The sequence below is a fragment of the Lutra lutra genome, chromosome 14 (assembly GCF_902655055.1).
Source record: "Lutra lutra chromosome 14, mLutLut1.2, whole genome shotgun sequence".
Lineage (NCBI taxonomy): Eukaryota > Metazoa > Chordata > Mammalia > Carnivora > Mustelidae > Lutra > Lutra lutra.
The window spans coordinates 6,904,940-6,920,050 of record NC_062291.1 but is presented as its reverse complement, the minus strand read 5'-3'; the positions used below and the strand labels follow the sequence as shown (position 1 = coordinate 6,920,050).

The window sequence follows — 15,111 nt, the reverse complement described above, 5'->3', positions numbered from 1 at the left end:
GAAAGAATTCTCCCTACTTCCTAGGCTTGGGCTTGGGCACTCAAATCAGTGATGACGCTCGACTGTTCGTATCAGGCATGTGCAGATGTGCCTAGAAGCCAGCGTGTGGACTAGATGCCTCCTGACAGTCACACTGTTTGGGTTTAACATGATTTTTGACGCACCATGCTCCTTGGGGGTCCGTGTAGCCTCCCACCACGTACAGCTCTGCGCTGTAGGGATGTGGTACCCGTGTCGAGCAGAGGGCACTCAGAGAAATTAAGTGTGCTGGCTGGACCACAGTTCTTTGTAGACTTTCTCTTGTTTATATCATAGAATCAATGATTGCCTTTATACTTGTTAGCAGTAAGAGAGGCTGCTTATCATTTTCTTTAATTTTGGTGAATTAGTAGGACTGGGTAAATCTGTTTAATCATAACTATTGTAATATCAGTGTTGCAGTTAGTTGTGAGACGTGTGACAATTTACTACAAATAATACTTAAAGTACCAAAATGTGTCAATAATTTGCTTTTAAAAAATTAGACTGGATTGAAGTTTGTCTCTGTTGAACAGAAGAGAGAGGGCTGGTGTTACCACTTACCATGATGGAACGTAAATATGTCAAATGTCATTGTCAGCCTATCTTATTTGTGGCACTATAGTCAGAGCCCTTAGTAGTAGTGTTCATTCAAATTATGCTTTATTCCCTTGTAGAATGTACTTGAGACTTGCCAGCACCTAGGTTGTGTGGGGAAGCAGTATAATACAACAGATTGTAATACACAACAGTGTAATACAACAGATTGTAATACACAACAGTATAACACAACAGATACAAGGCACTGGCCTCAGGAGGCGCAGAGCCCTGAGTTTACATCTCCCAGCTCTGCTACTTATTAGCTGTTTGACCTTGAGAAAATTATGTAAACCTTCTAAATCCTGGCTTTTGATCTATAAACCGGGAATAACAAAAGGATTGACCTCACGGGGTAATTTACTATAAAGATTTAATGAAATATGGGGCGCCTGGGTGGCTCAGTGGGTTAAAGCCTCTGCCTTCGGCTCAGGTCATGATCCCAGGGTCCTGGGATCGAGCCCTACATCGGGCTCTCTGCTCAGCGGGGAGCCTGCTTCTTCCTCTCTCTCTGCCTGCCTCTCTGCCTACTTGTGATCTCTGCCTGTCAAATAAATAAATAAAATCTTAAAAAAAAAAAAAGATTTAATGAAATAATGTAGGGAATGATTAGCACAGTGCCTGACTCCTCCTAAGTGCTCAGTAAAGGTCCATCAGGCCATAAGCACCCTGGGGCTCCCTGGGGACTGTGTGAGCTCTCACTGCTGCACCCAGCACATTACAGAGGAGCGAGGGGAGTGCTCACCCACCCCATAGAAGCCTTAGGATGAGAGCCCCACTTACAGATGTGGGTCAGGTCACGTGCTACAGCTGCAAGGTACTGAGCGCTGCTTTATCAAGTAACCGTATGGTTTTGCTGAGTATACATGCATAGAACAATGTAACTGCGACGGTTTTGATGACCTTAAAGCCTTACTCGAAAATTGTGCCTCCAAATTGCCTGAGATCCCTTTTTTCCAAAATATACTTGCCCGGGTCTCATTTGAGCCAGAACCTCTGGGGCTCAAGTCCAAGCCCAGGCGTGCGAGAAATGCCATTTTCTTGCAAACACCTGTTTAAGATTCACTGTCCTAGTAGGTAAAGGAGAAGTTTATTTTTCTTAAAAAAAAAAAAAAAGAGAGAGAGAAAGAAAAAGAGGTGGTGCATCTTGTAAGTGTTAGAATGAGAAACTGGGGGCAGTTACTAGATGTACTTAATTCATTGAGCACACGGGCTATTGAAGTGCCCGCTACATGCCAGGCGTTATGGTTGAATTTGAGAATTTGAACCACATGAAATGTGGTTCCTTTCCCTAGCAGCTTAGATTTAGAGGGGATTTTATTAAGTGGGTATGTTCCAGTTCCTTTATTGCAAAACTGATGTCAGCATTTGGTATTATACTCAACAAAAGAAGACAAAAATCTGTGAATTACATTTTCACTGTGGTATTGATTCTTTCAACAAATATGTATTTGTTTCATTCCTTTATATATGGGCTTATTTTGCTAGGTGCTGGAATAAATAAAGCCCATTCTCTCTCCTTAAGGGACTTAAGCAGTGCAAATTTCCAGGGCAATACCAGTTATAGCATTTCTGTTGCATTAGCTATATCCAGCATACCAACAAGGCATAGATTATGAATAGTACTGAAAAGGGATGTCAAAATCTCCAAATCTTTATCCCAAAAGACATAAAACTATGTTGGAAAAAAGAGGAAGAGGAAAAGAGCAGAAGCTCGTCAGATCTGTCTGCTCTGCAAAGCCCTGGCAGTTGACAGGATTAAATGGTCCCTTCCCAGGACAGGTGTTGCTTCTAGGGTGGCAGTGTTCTTTATAGTATGGACAGTTGTCCATACTGATTTATCAGCAGATGGTAGCTACAAAGTTATTTAAATGGTGTCTAGTTTATATTTCTTTTTAGAAGTAGAAGTGTGATAGAACATGAACAGAATAAGCTTGACTATCATTGTCTTCCATAAAAATTTCTGAACAGACATTTTGGTGCTAAATCAGATAAGCCCTAACCAAACACCACAAGTGAAAAAGAATTCAGTTTCCACTCTTAAAATCCCATTAGCATTAAAGGAATAAAACCAACTTAAGTCCATCCATCTTATGAATACAAAGATGATTTGCTCTGGAAAGATACTGTGTTCTGCCATGCAAACTTCAGCTCTTAACCCGCTGTTTTGGGGGCTATCAAATAACAGTTGGGCAGTGGCAGTCTGACGCTTTTCTTTCTCCTTTTTGAGGTGTGAGAAGCATGAACAGTACTGACATTCAGTGGTCGGCCATCCTGAGCTGGGGATATGCTGATAACATTTTAAGGCTGAAGAGTAAACAAAGCGAGCCTCCAATAAACTTTATACAAAGTTCACAACAATATCAGGTAAACTTTGTTACAGAGTACTTTATCGTAATAATTAAGTGTAATGCTCTAGAAAGGGGTCAGACTGAGAGCAGCTCGTCTTTAATATTCTGCCGTTAATCCAGTCTGGAAGCTGGTGATGCTGGACTTAGGCCTTGTTTACAGTGCTCAGACCTTCCTGACTATTGCTATTCTGTGTCCCCAAAATTTGTCTTCTCCCCAGTATCTCACTGAGATGGTATTATAAGCACTTAGCATCAGCGACTGGCAGTGTTGGAACAAAATCAGCACCACTTTCTTCTCAGGGTTCACTCGCCTTTTGTCACTGTGTCATTTTCTGTAACCAGAGTGCAATCCTCTGTACCTGGTTTTGGCTGTTAGACTAGGTGTTCAGGCATCACAATGGGTAGAAAGAGCATGGGGCCCGATTAAAGCCGTCTGATCTGTGTTAGTGTCCTGCCTTTATTATTTACTCTGTAGCCTTTGGCAAGTGCCTTAACCTTTCCAAACTTGAGGTTCTTTCCTCTTTGAAACTGGGGTAATAGTACCCCCCACTACTCTCTCCTAAAGCTGTTGTAAAAATATTTCCAATTGTATATATACTGTATATATACTGTGTGTGTGTACGTATACATACATATGTGTGCATGTACGGACACACACACACAATACTGCCACAACTTTTTCCCGTACTAAATTGTATGTTAAACAGTGGGAGGGGCGCCTGGGTGGCTCAGCGGGTTAAGCCGCTGCCTTCGGCTCAGGTCATGATCTCGGGGTCCTGGGATCGAGTCCCACATCGGGCTCTCTGCTCAGCAAGAAGCCTGCTTCCCTCTCTCTCTCTCTCTCTGCCTGCCTCTCCGTCTACTTGTGATCTCTCTCTGTCAAATAAATAAATAAAAATCTTTAAAAAAAAAAAAAAAACAATGGGAAATTCTTTGGCCATTTCCTGATTCCCGTTACCTTCATAACATCTCCTGCCTATTCATGTGTCCTAACCTTTCCCCATTCCCAGAGCATGTTAGGAATGGAGTAAGCTGCCAGTTGTGGGGAGTTTTAGCAGTGCAAGGAAAGGAAGGCAATGACTTACTCGCTTAACCCTCAATATACCTAAAAAAATGGTCATCACCTTTTGTTATCTGATTATCAAACAAAACTAAACATAAGGACAGTGAAAAACAACCTTATTAGAAATTTTAGTAAGAATTTGAGCATTCCAAAATTACTTCTATTATGTAAAGTTTGACACATCACCATCATTAAAGATGAAAGAAAACTGCCATAAGTCCTTTTAGCAAAACAGCATTGTCCAGATTCTTCTAGCAAAATACTCTGTGATAAAGAACTTGCGCCAAACGGCAATATATTTCCTTAGAAATATATTGTCCTCTACATGGTTCTCTGGTTTGAGAAAATTCATCCAGGATGTTATCATATGAGGACCCACACTCAGATCTCACTTCTACAATCATAGTCTCAGGGTTAGAGATTAGAGTTCTGCCGTCTCTTTGCCTTCTGACTCATCTTATAATTGTGAAACCTAGTCCTCTGCCAGTTTCATTCTCTTTTCTATTATCAGTAGAACATGAGAAATTCTGAATTCCCAGCTGTGTTCAGTGAAAGCTAAAAGCAGAGTACGAAGCAGTGTCTCCAGTATTCCTTTATATTTTCTTGAAAGATGACACCACTCTTTGGACAGTACAATCAGAAAACCAAAAGATGATGGTTTATTTCACAGATTACATTATCCTTCCTGGAGATCCATTGTTCTGCATTTCCCTGTTTGTTTTGCTCTAGCAGAGTTGGGAATAATTGTTGAATAGTCATGACATAATTCCTACAGTGATGAAACAGCATAATGTTTCAAGACAGAGGGAAGATGAAATTATTAAAACCCTGTAATGGGGGCGCCTGGGTGGCTCAGTGGGTTAAAGCCTCTGCCTTCGGCTCAGGTCATGATCCCAGGGTCCTGGGATCAAGCCCGGCATCACATGGGGCTTTCTGCTCAGCAGGGAGCCTGCTTCCTCCTCTCTCTCTGCCTGCCTCTCTGCCTACTTTTGATCTCTATCTGTCAAAAAAATAAAATCTTTAAAAAAAAAAAACAAAAAAAACCCTGTAATGTAACTTAGGTTTATGAAAGGGTTCAGTAGACCCATATGGTAATGCTAAGACACTGAGTTTTATTCTAATATAAAAAAAAAATACTTTCTCTTTGTTCTTTGGAAGGCCTCTAAAAAAGAATGTAAGTCATGAAATATTAATCCTTACCAATAGTTAGAACTATTCAAGAAAGAAATTCAAACAGTGAAATTGTGTCCAGTGGACTCTGGTCATGTTTCAAGAGTTAAGAAGAGCCAGGATGAAAGAAGGTCATTGTTAATGTAGCAGACACTCGAGTACGTTTGTAGGTCCGGGGGAAGAAGCCAGCAAGAGACAGCTTGAAAGTCTGAGAGCGAGGACAAGGGTTTGGAGGAACTCTGGTATGGGGTGGGTTTGCCCTTAAAAGCAGAGGAGCTTCCTACTTTAAATCAGGAGAAGCACCAAGACACTTGAGGCACAAAGGAAGGAAGGGGATGAGATCTGTGGCTGATGGCCTCTGTCCCCTTAGTGCAGTGCAGTGTGAGCGCAGGCTATGGGACAGGTGGGAGTGGAGAAGTGACCCATGGGAGCAGAGGTGCTGGGGACCGGTGCCGGGGGTCAGCGGGCTCCCAGAGCCAGAGGAAGACTTATTGGGCCAGAGAGTTGAGTGGTCCTGAATAGCACCTCCATGGTTAGGACTGAAGGGTTTACAGTCCCAAAGGAATAATCAGATTTTTTTCTCCATGTTTATCTTTCCTTTGTCTCCTACTTAACAATCTTTAGAACTTTAGAAGTAATACCTCTTTCTTTGTATGTACCCCAATTCCCCACCAAAAGCAGAAAAAAGAAAAAAAAGGTAAATATCATATAGATGTCAAACCATGCATATATACGCATCACACACACACACACACACACACACTCAACTTTGGACCTCATCAATCCTGGATCATTAAATTTCTGAGGAACAAGTGGCTCTGTGTATGTGTGTGTGTAGAGAAAAGTGTAAAATCATAGACGATGATGTAACACGTTTTAACTAGCCTTTAGCATCTGGCTTAACATTATAGAATATTATCATATCTTGCACATTTTTAATCAGCCCAAGTAAAATGTTTATTAAATTTTGTGGTTATATATTTTTTAAATAACCATTAGAGAAGTAGAAACATTTCTCATGCTTTTCAACACCATGATCTTTGGTTCGTCCTCACTCACAGGTGACGAGTTGTGCCTGGGTGCCTGACAGCTGCCAGCTGTTCACCGGAAGCAAATGCGGGGTCATCACGGCTTATGCTAACAGGTTTACCAGCAGCACGGTAGGTCCTGGGCTCATTTTGTCAGTAGTTTGGGATTTTCATGCTCATGAGAAGAAGAAAAGGCTTCGGAAGTGTAATTCATTGGTATAAGATTAACTGAAAATGTTTGTACTTCAATCTTTTGTTCTTTAATCTTTTCTTCCTATAAGCTCTTAAAATGTGAAAGGTCACATATCTGACTCTTTAGTTTTAGGTTTATTAGGATCATGAAAATTTCTGAAAATAATTATAGCAATCCTGTCTTTTGGTGTCAAAGACATAGTATTTTGCATCATGATCTGTTTTGTATTTAGACTTTTTCATGACACTGTGATGCTTCCTGTATTCTCAGTGTCAGCCTGCTAGCTTAGGAGTACACTACAAGATTCTGTAAAATTTGGAAGCTTAGAACACCTAATATTTAACCTTCCTATAGTCTCTGGACTATAGCAAAATCCAAGGAGCCCATCTTGATTTCTACCACTTACTGAAAGAAATTTATTTTAGCCATTTGCTGAATTTTCAGGATTTGAAATTAAATTATAAAACAGTCTAGTGAAGAAAAGACATATCATGCAATACTTCTTTTAATTTACTGTTGTTCCTTTCTTGAATCACTCTTGATGGTGCTGCTGAGGATAAATGGCAAATTTAGGGTGATAATTATCTTTTCCTTCTAGAACTGGGATAATTATTTTAGTCTAGAACTTTCTTTTGCTTCCCCCCATTACAGTTTTCTCCATTAAATTATTAAATGTGTTCTACTGGGTAGAACCAGTCTTCCTAGCATGGGGTGATGCTGGGTTCCTCTTACTTTTCTGTCCAAGTTTGTTCCCTTTTAAACTCTTATTAAGATTCTTTCCCATGATCCTTGGGGTATAAATGTGACCGTAATATTGTTTCCATCTCTTAGCCTAAGGAGTCATCAAACTGTCTTAAGCAGTTGTAATATGATCTAGCAAGCATTTTAGGAAGCCCACTGCACTTGGGGGTATGACACTGGAGGCTAGGGTGCCCACCATAGTGGCCCAGGTGGGCTTTGGTGTGGGGCTCTTTGCAGGAGGAAGGCACATACCAGTTATTACAGGACACTAATGTGTGTGCTCTGAGAACAGAGAGCACAGAGCTGGGGCCGGTTGTCAGAAAGCCTGGAAAGTTCCACCTGAGCTGGATCTTAAAGGATCATTTTACGAAGTGGAGGAAAGAGGACAGAGTATTTCAGCACAAGAAACTCACAACCCGGAAACAAAGACATGGTAACTTGGGGGCTAGCAAATACTTTTATGTGTAGTTTAGAGTATTAGATGCTGGGAGCCGGGGTCAAAGCAAGGCAGGAGAGAGAGACTGAGGCAAGTTCTCATATTCCAGCATGAAAAGAATGCCAAGGTCTCCGCAGGGAAGTGTCTTAACCATTGGAATGTCTTCTTTGGACTCTTAGAACACCTCTAATATTGACTCCAGACATCACATTTATCTGCTAAACACACCCTCTGTTTCTTGTGTTCTCCAAATATGTTCTCATCCCCGCTGCAAGAGCAGCCGTCCGCGTGGGCGCTCCTGGTTGTGCACCGCGCCATCGGACTGCTCTGCAAACACTCCTGGTCACGCACCGCACTGTCCGACTGCTCTGCAAACACTCCTGGTCACGCACCGCACTGTCCGACTGCTCTGCAAACACTCCTGGTCACGCACCGCACTGTCCGACTGCTCTGCAAACACTCCTGGTCACGCACCGCACTGTCCGACTGCTCTGCAAACACGCCTGGTCGCGCACTGCACTGTCCGACTGCTCTGCAAACACTCCTGGTCACGCACCGCACTGTCCGACTGCTCTGCAAACACTCCTGGTCACGCACCGCACTGTCCGACTGCTCTGCAAACACGCCTGGTCACGCACTGCACCGTCTGACTGTTCTGCAAACACTCCTGGTCGCACACTGTGCCGTCCGACTGCTCTGCAAACAGGAGCTGCTGCTTTTGCTTTTGTCTTCTTTCGCTTTTCCCAGCACTTTGCATAGCCTTGTTCCCAGTTTTCCTTACCGCCGTTCTTCCCGTCAGAATTCTCAGTGTACGCTGACACGGTGTGTAGTAGGGCTAGGGAGAAGATGAGGTTGTCGGCCTAGGAGTCACCAGGGCCTGCAGAGCTCCGGACGCACTGGATGGGGGGCACGGCTGTCACAGTGCGAGCGCAGCAAGACGTGTGCTTCCTTGATGGGTGAAGCCGTTGTAAATCTGCGAAGCTCATGTTGCTTACCTTCCCGCAGCTGTACATTTGCCTGAAAGTAGGTTTTTCAGCTTTATTTTTGAGGGTTTTCTCTTTCTCCTAAGTGTAATAGTATTAGGTAATCAAGTCATGAGATTAAGTTACTAGTTAAACCACGTCCCACGGTGCATCTTAGCTGCACGCTTTTACCAGTGTTTGCTCTGAGGGGAGGAGCTGTGGGTTTTCGTGGATGTTCTTGCGACTTTTTCTCAGGGACCACCTCACCATCTCGGCATCCCACAAGCTGCGTTGTGACCCTGTCCCTGTGAGGCTAGCCAGAGAAAACTCATATTCTGCTTGCTGTTCTCCCAACCCACGGAGCACCGGTGTTCTGGAAGTATTTATGTCCTTATTTGTGGTAGCTTTAACACAGACAAAAGACGGGCTCCCCAAGTGCTGTGTAGGAAGTGACCAAAATAATTACTGTCAGAAAATCTTTTCAAGGGAATCTTAGGAAATACATTCCTTACCTAGTGAAGCATATTTAACTCTGAACATCGTAAGTTCTGTTCAATCTCCCAAGATTGTCTTCTAAAACGTATTCTAGGTAAGGATGAATAAGTTGATTTGTTATAAGGAATTATCTATAAGCCATTTACATATTAGAGAAGAATGTCTTCCAAAAGTGATAAATGATTTTAAAAATAGCTGCTCTTGAGTCATTTTTTTCACTAATTAAGTAGCATGGCCACCTCGTCCTCATGCACGGCTGCAGAAGGACTACACCGGAAGAGTGAGGTGCATTCCGGGGGCTCCTCTTGTATGGAATTGCAGCCTGGGTTACAGTTCCCTGGGTGGTCCAGATCTCCAGACTTGACTTCAGCTAAGGTACGCATAGACCCATATGGTGGTCCAGGTTATCCGGCAGAAACAAAGACGAATCCCTCCAAATAATTTTTTCCTTTTTTTTTTTTGTATGTGTTTTTACTTCTTTTATTTTATTTTATTTTAATAAACATATATTATTAGCCCCAGGAGTACAGGTCTATGAATCTCCAGGTTTACACACTTCACAGCACTCACCATAGCACATACCCTCCCCAGTGTCCATAACCCAACCACCCTCTCCCTACCACCCTCCCCCCGGCCACCCTCAGTTTGTTTTGTGAGATTAAGAGTCTTTTATGGTTTGTCTCCCTCCTGATCCCATCTTGTTTTATTTATTCTTTTCCTACTCCCCAAACCCCCCATGTTGCTTCTCGACTTCCTCATATCAGGGAGATCATATGATAGTTGTCTTTCTCTGATTGACTTATTTCGCTAAGCATAATACCCTCTAGTTCCATCCCCGTCGTCGCAAATGGCAAGATTTCATTTCTTTTGATGGCTGCATAGTATTCCATTGTGTATATATACCATATCTTCTTTATCCATTCATCTGTTGATGGACATCTAGGTTCTTTCCATAGTTTGGCTATTGTGGACATTGCTACTATAAACATCTGGGTGCATATGCCCCTTCAGATCACTATATTTGTATCTTTAGGGTAAATACCCAATAGTGCAATTGCAGGGTCATAGGGTAGCTCTATTTTCAACTTTTTGAGGAACCTCCATGCTGTTTTCCAGAGTGGCTGCACCAGCTTGCATTCCCACCAACAGTGTAAGAGGGTTCCCCTTTCTCCACATCCTCGCCAGCATCTGTCATTTCCTGACTTGCTAATTTTAGCCATTCTGACTGGTGTGAGGTGGATTCTCACTGTGGTTTTGATTTGTATTTCCCTGACGCCGAGTGATGTGGAACACTTTTTCATGTGTCTGTTGGCCATCTGGATGTCTTCTTTGCAGAAATATCTGTTCATGTCCTCTGCCCATTTCTTGATTGGATTATTTGTTCTTTGGGTATTGAGTTTGGTAAGTTCTTTATAGATTTTGGATACTAGCCCTTTATCTGATATGTCATTTGCAAATATCTTCTCCCATTCTGTCGGTTGTCTTTTGGTTTTGTTGACTGTTTCCTTTGCTGTGCAAAAGCTTTTGATCTTGATGAAGCCCCAATAGTTCATTTTTGCCCTTGCTTCCCTTGCCTTTGGCGATGTTCCTAAGAAGAAGTGGCTGCGGCTGAGGTCGAAGAGGTTGCTGCCTGTGTTCTCCTCAAAGATTTTGATGGATTCCTTTCTCCCATTGAGGTCCTTCATCCATTTTGAGTCTATTTTCATGTGTGCTGTAAGGAAATGGTCCAGTTTCATTTTTCTGCATGTGGCTGTCCAATTTTCCCAATACCATTTGTTGAAGAGTCTGTCTTTATTCCATTGGACATTCTTTCCTGCTTCGTCAAAGATGAGTTGACCATAGAGTTGAGGGTCCATTTCTGGGCTCTCTATTCTGTTCCATTGATCTATGTGTCTATTTTTGTGCCAGTACCATGCTGTCTTGATGATGACAGCTTTGTAATAGAGCTTGAAGTCTGGAATTGTGATGCCCCCAACTTTGTCTTTCTTTTTCAATATTCCTCTGGCTATTCGAGGTCTTTTCTGTTTCCATACAAATTTTAGGATTATTTGTTCCATTTCTTTGAAAAAAAAATGATGGTATTTTGATAGGGATTGCATTAAATGTGTAGATTGCTTTCGGTAGCATAGACATTTTCACAATATTTGTTCTTCCAATCCATGAGCATGGAACGTTTTTCCATTTCTTTCATGAGTACTTTATAGTTTTCTGAGTACAGATCTTTGCCTCTTTGGTTAGGTTTATTCCTAGGTATCTTACGGTTTTGGTTGCAATTATAGATGGAATTGACTCCTTAATTTCTCTTTCTTCTGTCTTGCTGTTGGTGTATAGAAATGCAACTGTTTTCTGTGCATTGATTTTATATCCTGACACTTTACTGAATTCCTGTACAAGTTCTAGCAGATTTGGAGTGGAGTCTTTTGGGTTTTCCAGTTTTTTCTTATTTTTTAAAAAGACTATTTTAGTGAGCGAGAGCTTGCAAGCAGGGAGAGGGGCAGAGAGGGGGGTGGGCAGAGAAGCAGACTCCCCTTGAGCAGGTAGTCAGAGGCTTAACTGACATATCCCCCCCAGGGCGCCCCCAAATAATTTTTTTACATGTAGTAACAAATGCACAAAACCAGGCACACCAATTTACATGCAAGAAAATGAGTATGTGGAAAAGTGAAACTTGGTTATAATAAGAGAAATGCGATTTAGAGCAACCTTCGCTGACATTTAGAAGTTTGGGCAATTTTCAGAGAACTTACAGTGTGAAGTGGGTCACGGACTCCAGTGCTCAAGAGTTCAGGCAGGAAAAGAAGGGGCTCGGGCCTTTGCCATCAGGGCATTCCTTGGTCCCAGGTCCCCGGAAGCACGGTCTGAAAGGGATTTGGGCACATGCCTTTGGCCCTGCAGACACCTCCCCTTGTTGAGGGGGTCACAGTCCGAAGAGAGACAGCAGGGGCTCAGACCCAGGACTCTGGGCCTTGTAAAAACACATCTCCTGCCTGTGACTGTGTGTGGTTGAGTGTCACTTGTCCTCGCTAAACAGAAGCACCTTCCACGCCGCTGCAGCCAGTCATTCCAAGAAAGACTGTGAGCCTGGTATTGCCTGGTCATTTGATTCTTTCAGTGTAAAATACGTATTTTTCTGTGAGTAAAACCCTGGACTATGTAGCACTTAAAGTAGGTGAGCAGCAGCTACTGTATCAACACAGATATGTTTCCAAAGCAGTGGTGAACAAAAAGGCAAGATGCGAAAGACACCTGAAGAGTAGTAGCACTTACAGAAAGTGATTCGTCAGCATGAGAAACCATACAGTGTGTTGTTCATGTTTATGGCAACGTACAGTAGAACACATGTTCTATACATGTGGGAAACAAATGCAAAATTCAGGATGGTAGTAACTTCTGATGTGAGATGAAATAGAACAGTACACAAACTGGGTAATGTTTAATTTCTTCTCTGCTTAAAAAAATAAATCAATCTTAGAAAATGTGAGGATTAGTTTAACTGAGTGGTCAATATACAGCTTTTTATTATACTTACTCTTTCTACTTTGCTGTATCCTTTGAGGTGGAAATATTGAAATACTTTAAGACAATAAACAGCTTAGTCTAATGAAATCACGAATCAAACCCAGTATAAACATCTGGCATCTGTGAGCCAACATGGCCCTTGGAACATCGGTTTGCAGCCTTTCATTTAGAAAACCAGTCTGTAACTATGGACAGGTAATGGTGGTTTGAGAGGACGTCACTGTTGGTGGCATCATGAATTGGTACAATGTCTTTGGAAAGTCCATTGTCAAGAACTATAAAATTGTTAGTACTCACTGACCTACTAGTAGGGTTCTGGAAATTTATTCTGAAGAAACCATTCAGAAGAACTAAACTTTCACACATGAAGGATTTAGTTATGGTATCTATAATTTTAAAAATATTAGAAACAATTTTAAATGTCTATCAGTAAAAATGCTCAAGTAAATTATGGCATACCAACTGCACAGAATATTGTAACACCATTAAATTCATTTTGAAGACAACGTCAAAAATAGAAAATACTTATGGGAGAATGTTTAAATATAAGATATAAAATTATTTGGGTGGCAGTAATCATAACTATAAAAATACTTGTGTATGTATTTGGACAAAGATTGGACAGGAAGACAAAAAATGAAAAGGCATTTTAATTCTTGAAATTATGGACAATTAAAAATGTTTTAAAGTTTAATTAGTTTTACCCTTTAGGAAAGAGTTGAACTGCAACGGATTGAAACATGATGTGCTTGAGAAAAATGTTTGAGTCCCTTGAGTTGTTCTTATTTTTGAAACAGAGTACTAGGAAAACTTTTGTCATGCTTTTTATCTTGTATTTCACCGACTTTTTTCAATTTCAGCCCTCAGAGATAGAAATGGAGTCTCAGATACATCTGTATGGGCACACAGAAGAGATAACCAGCTTATTTGTTTGCAAACCCTACAGTATAATGATAAGTGTGAGCAGAGATGGAACCTGCATCATATGGGATTTAAACAGGTACAGAAGAAGGTTTCCAACTCAGACACAACCGCCTCTATGTTTCTGTTCTTCCTGTGTGAAACAGTTGCACTGAAATAAGATCTTTACCTTATGATCATTTTCAGCATGAAATACAAACTTTAGTTTGTAATCCTATTGAAATCAAAAGATCAGTTAGGAATATAGTGGGGGAATGCCTTATGAATAATAGGTCCATACACTAAGGGAAGGAATTATACAAGAGAATCTAATGATATTTAATGATCAGATGCAAATTTGTCTTCGGTCTTTCAGGTTGTGCTATGTACAAAGCCTGGCGGGACACAAAAGCCCCGTCACGGCCGTCTCTGCCAGTGAAACTACTGGGGACATCGCCACTGTGTGTGATTCAGGTGAGCAAGCCCAGAACTAAAGCACAGAGTCATTAGCTGGTGCCCGCATAGTTTAAGCTATTGGATTCCATCTCTCAGGTCCCTAATCACATCTAAAATACTATGGCAGTAGCGTATTTTGTGTGTTAAAATACATTACGGTCCAAGAGCAAGGTCATCAATTTAGGGGCCAACTTATGCAAAAGTTAATATTGTCATCATTTAACTCCTTTTCTGATAGATGAAAGATTGCATTTGGGCGCATCTAAGTTAAGCAAATTATTGTTACATAATTATCTGAATTTCTTGGCTTTTGTTTCTCTCTTTTTTTTTTTTTTCTTTTGGCTTCTGCTTTTTAACTACCAACTTTACTACCTCCCCATGACATAAGTGCAAAGCAAAACCAATGATCAGCTTTGACTATATGTATCTTCCAGTTCCTAAGTGAGAACCATACTGCATTATAATACATAGAGGTATAATTTGCCTTGAAATTTACATGATAGAGTTATGTCTCCTCATCAGAGGTTTTGCTTTTAGTTTTTGTTTTTTCAAGTAGTACATATTTTAAAACTTGTGTTTTTAAACACACACACACACACACACACATCCAGCAGGAAAGAACAGTTGGAAAATTTATAAATTTTCTGCTGCATTTCTATTCTTAAGGATCCTAATAGCATCGAAAGAATCCTTTGAAAAATTGTCTCTTTCTGCCCACTCAGTATAGATTATCTTTGACATATCTGTAGGGGGTGGCCCTCTATCCTTTGCTTATGTGTTTTATATTGTTTGGTGTTTTCTGATGCCCAATAGTTTTCCAATCCCGCGACACCACCTGGGTGCTCAACAGTGCCATTTGATCCTGACACTAACTACTTGAAGCTAGCAAATTTGGGAGTGCCAAATTTGTGGGAGTGCCCCCACCACACTCACAGAGCTTAGGAAAACACTCTACTTAACTACAGTCGTTTACTACAAAGGGTAGAAATGAACAGCCAGAGGTACCTCGGTGGCTGGGTTGAGTGTCGACTCCTGACTTCTTCTCGGTCATGATCTCAGGGTTGTGAGATTGAGCCCACTTTGGGCTCAGGTTACCTACTTGAGATTCTTTCTCGCCTTCTCCCTTGAGCCCTCCCCCTACCTCACTCTTGCTCTCTCTCTCAAAAAAAGGCGTAAGCAGCC

At 41.5% G+C, this 15,111-nt stretch overlaps 1 protein-coding gene across 6 annotated transcripts in view; it reads left to right on the top strand.

Annotated features, from left to right (window-relative positions):
- Window positions 1–15,111, top strand: part of LYST (lysosomal trafficking regulator) — a 188,617-nt gene that overhangs the window by 165,940 nt on the left and 7,566 nt on the right. For all 6 annotated transcript variants that reach the window (XM_047703371.1, XM_047703368.1, XM_047703372.1 and 3 more), the window contains 4 exons: window positions 2,846–2,982; window positions 6,261–6,359; window positions 13,434–13,573; window positions 13,850–13,947. In XM_047703371.1, coding sequence (XP_047559327.1) covers window positions 2,846–2,982; window positions 6,261–6,359; window positions 13,434–13,573; window positions 13,850–13,947 — 474 coding nt within the window. The remainder of the gene's footprint in view (window positions 1–2,845; window positions 2,983–6,260; window positions 6,360–13,433; window positions 13,574–13,849; window positions 13,948–15,111) is intronic.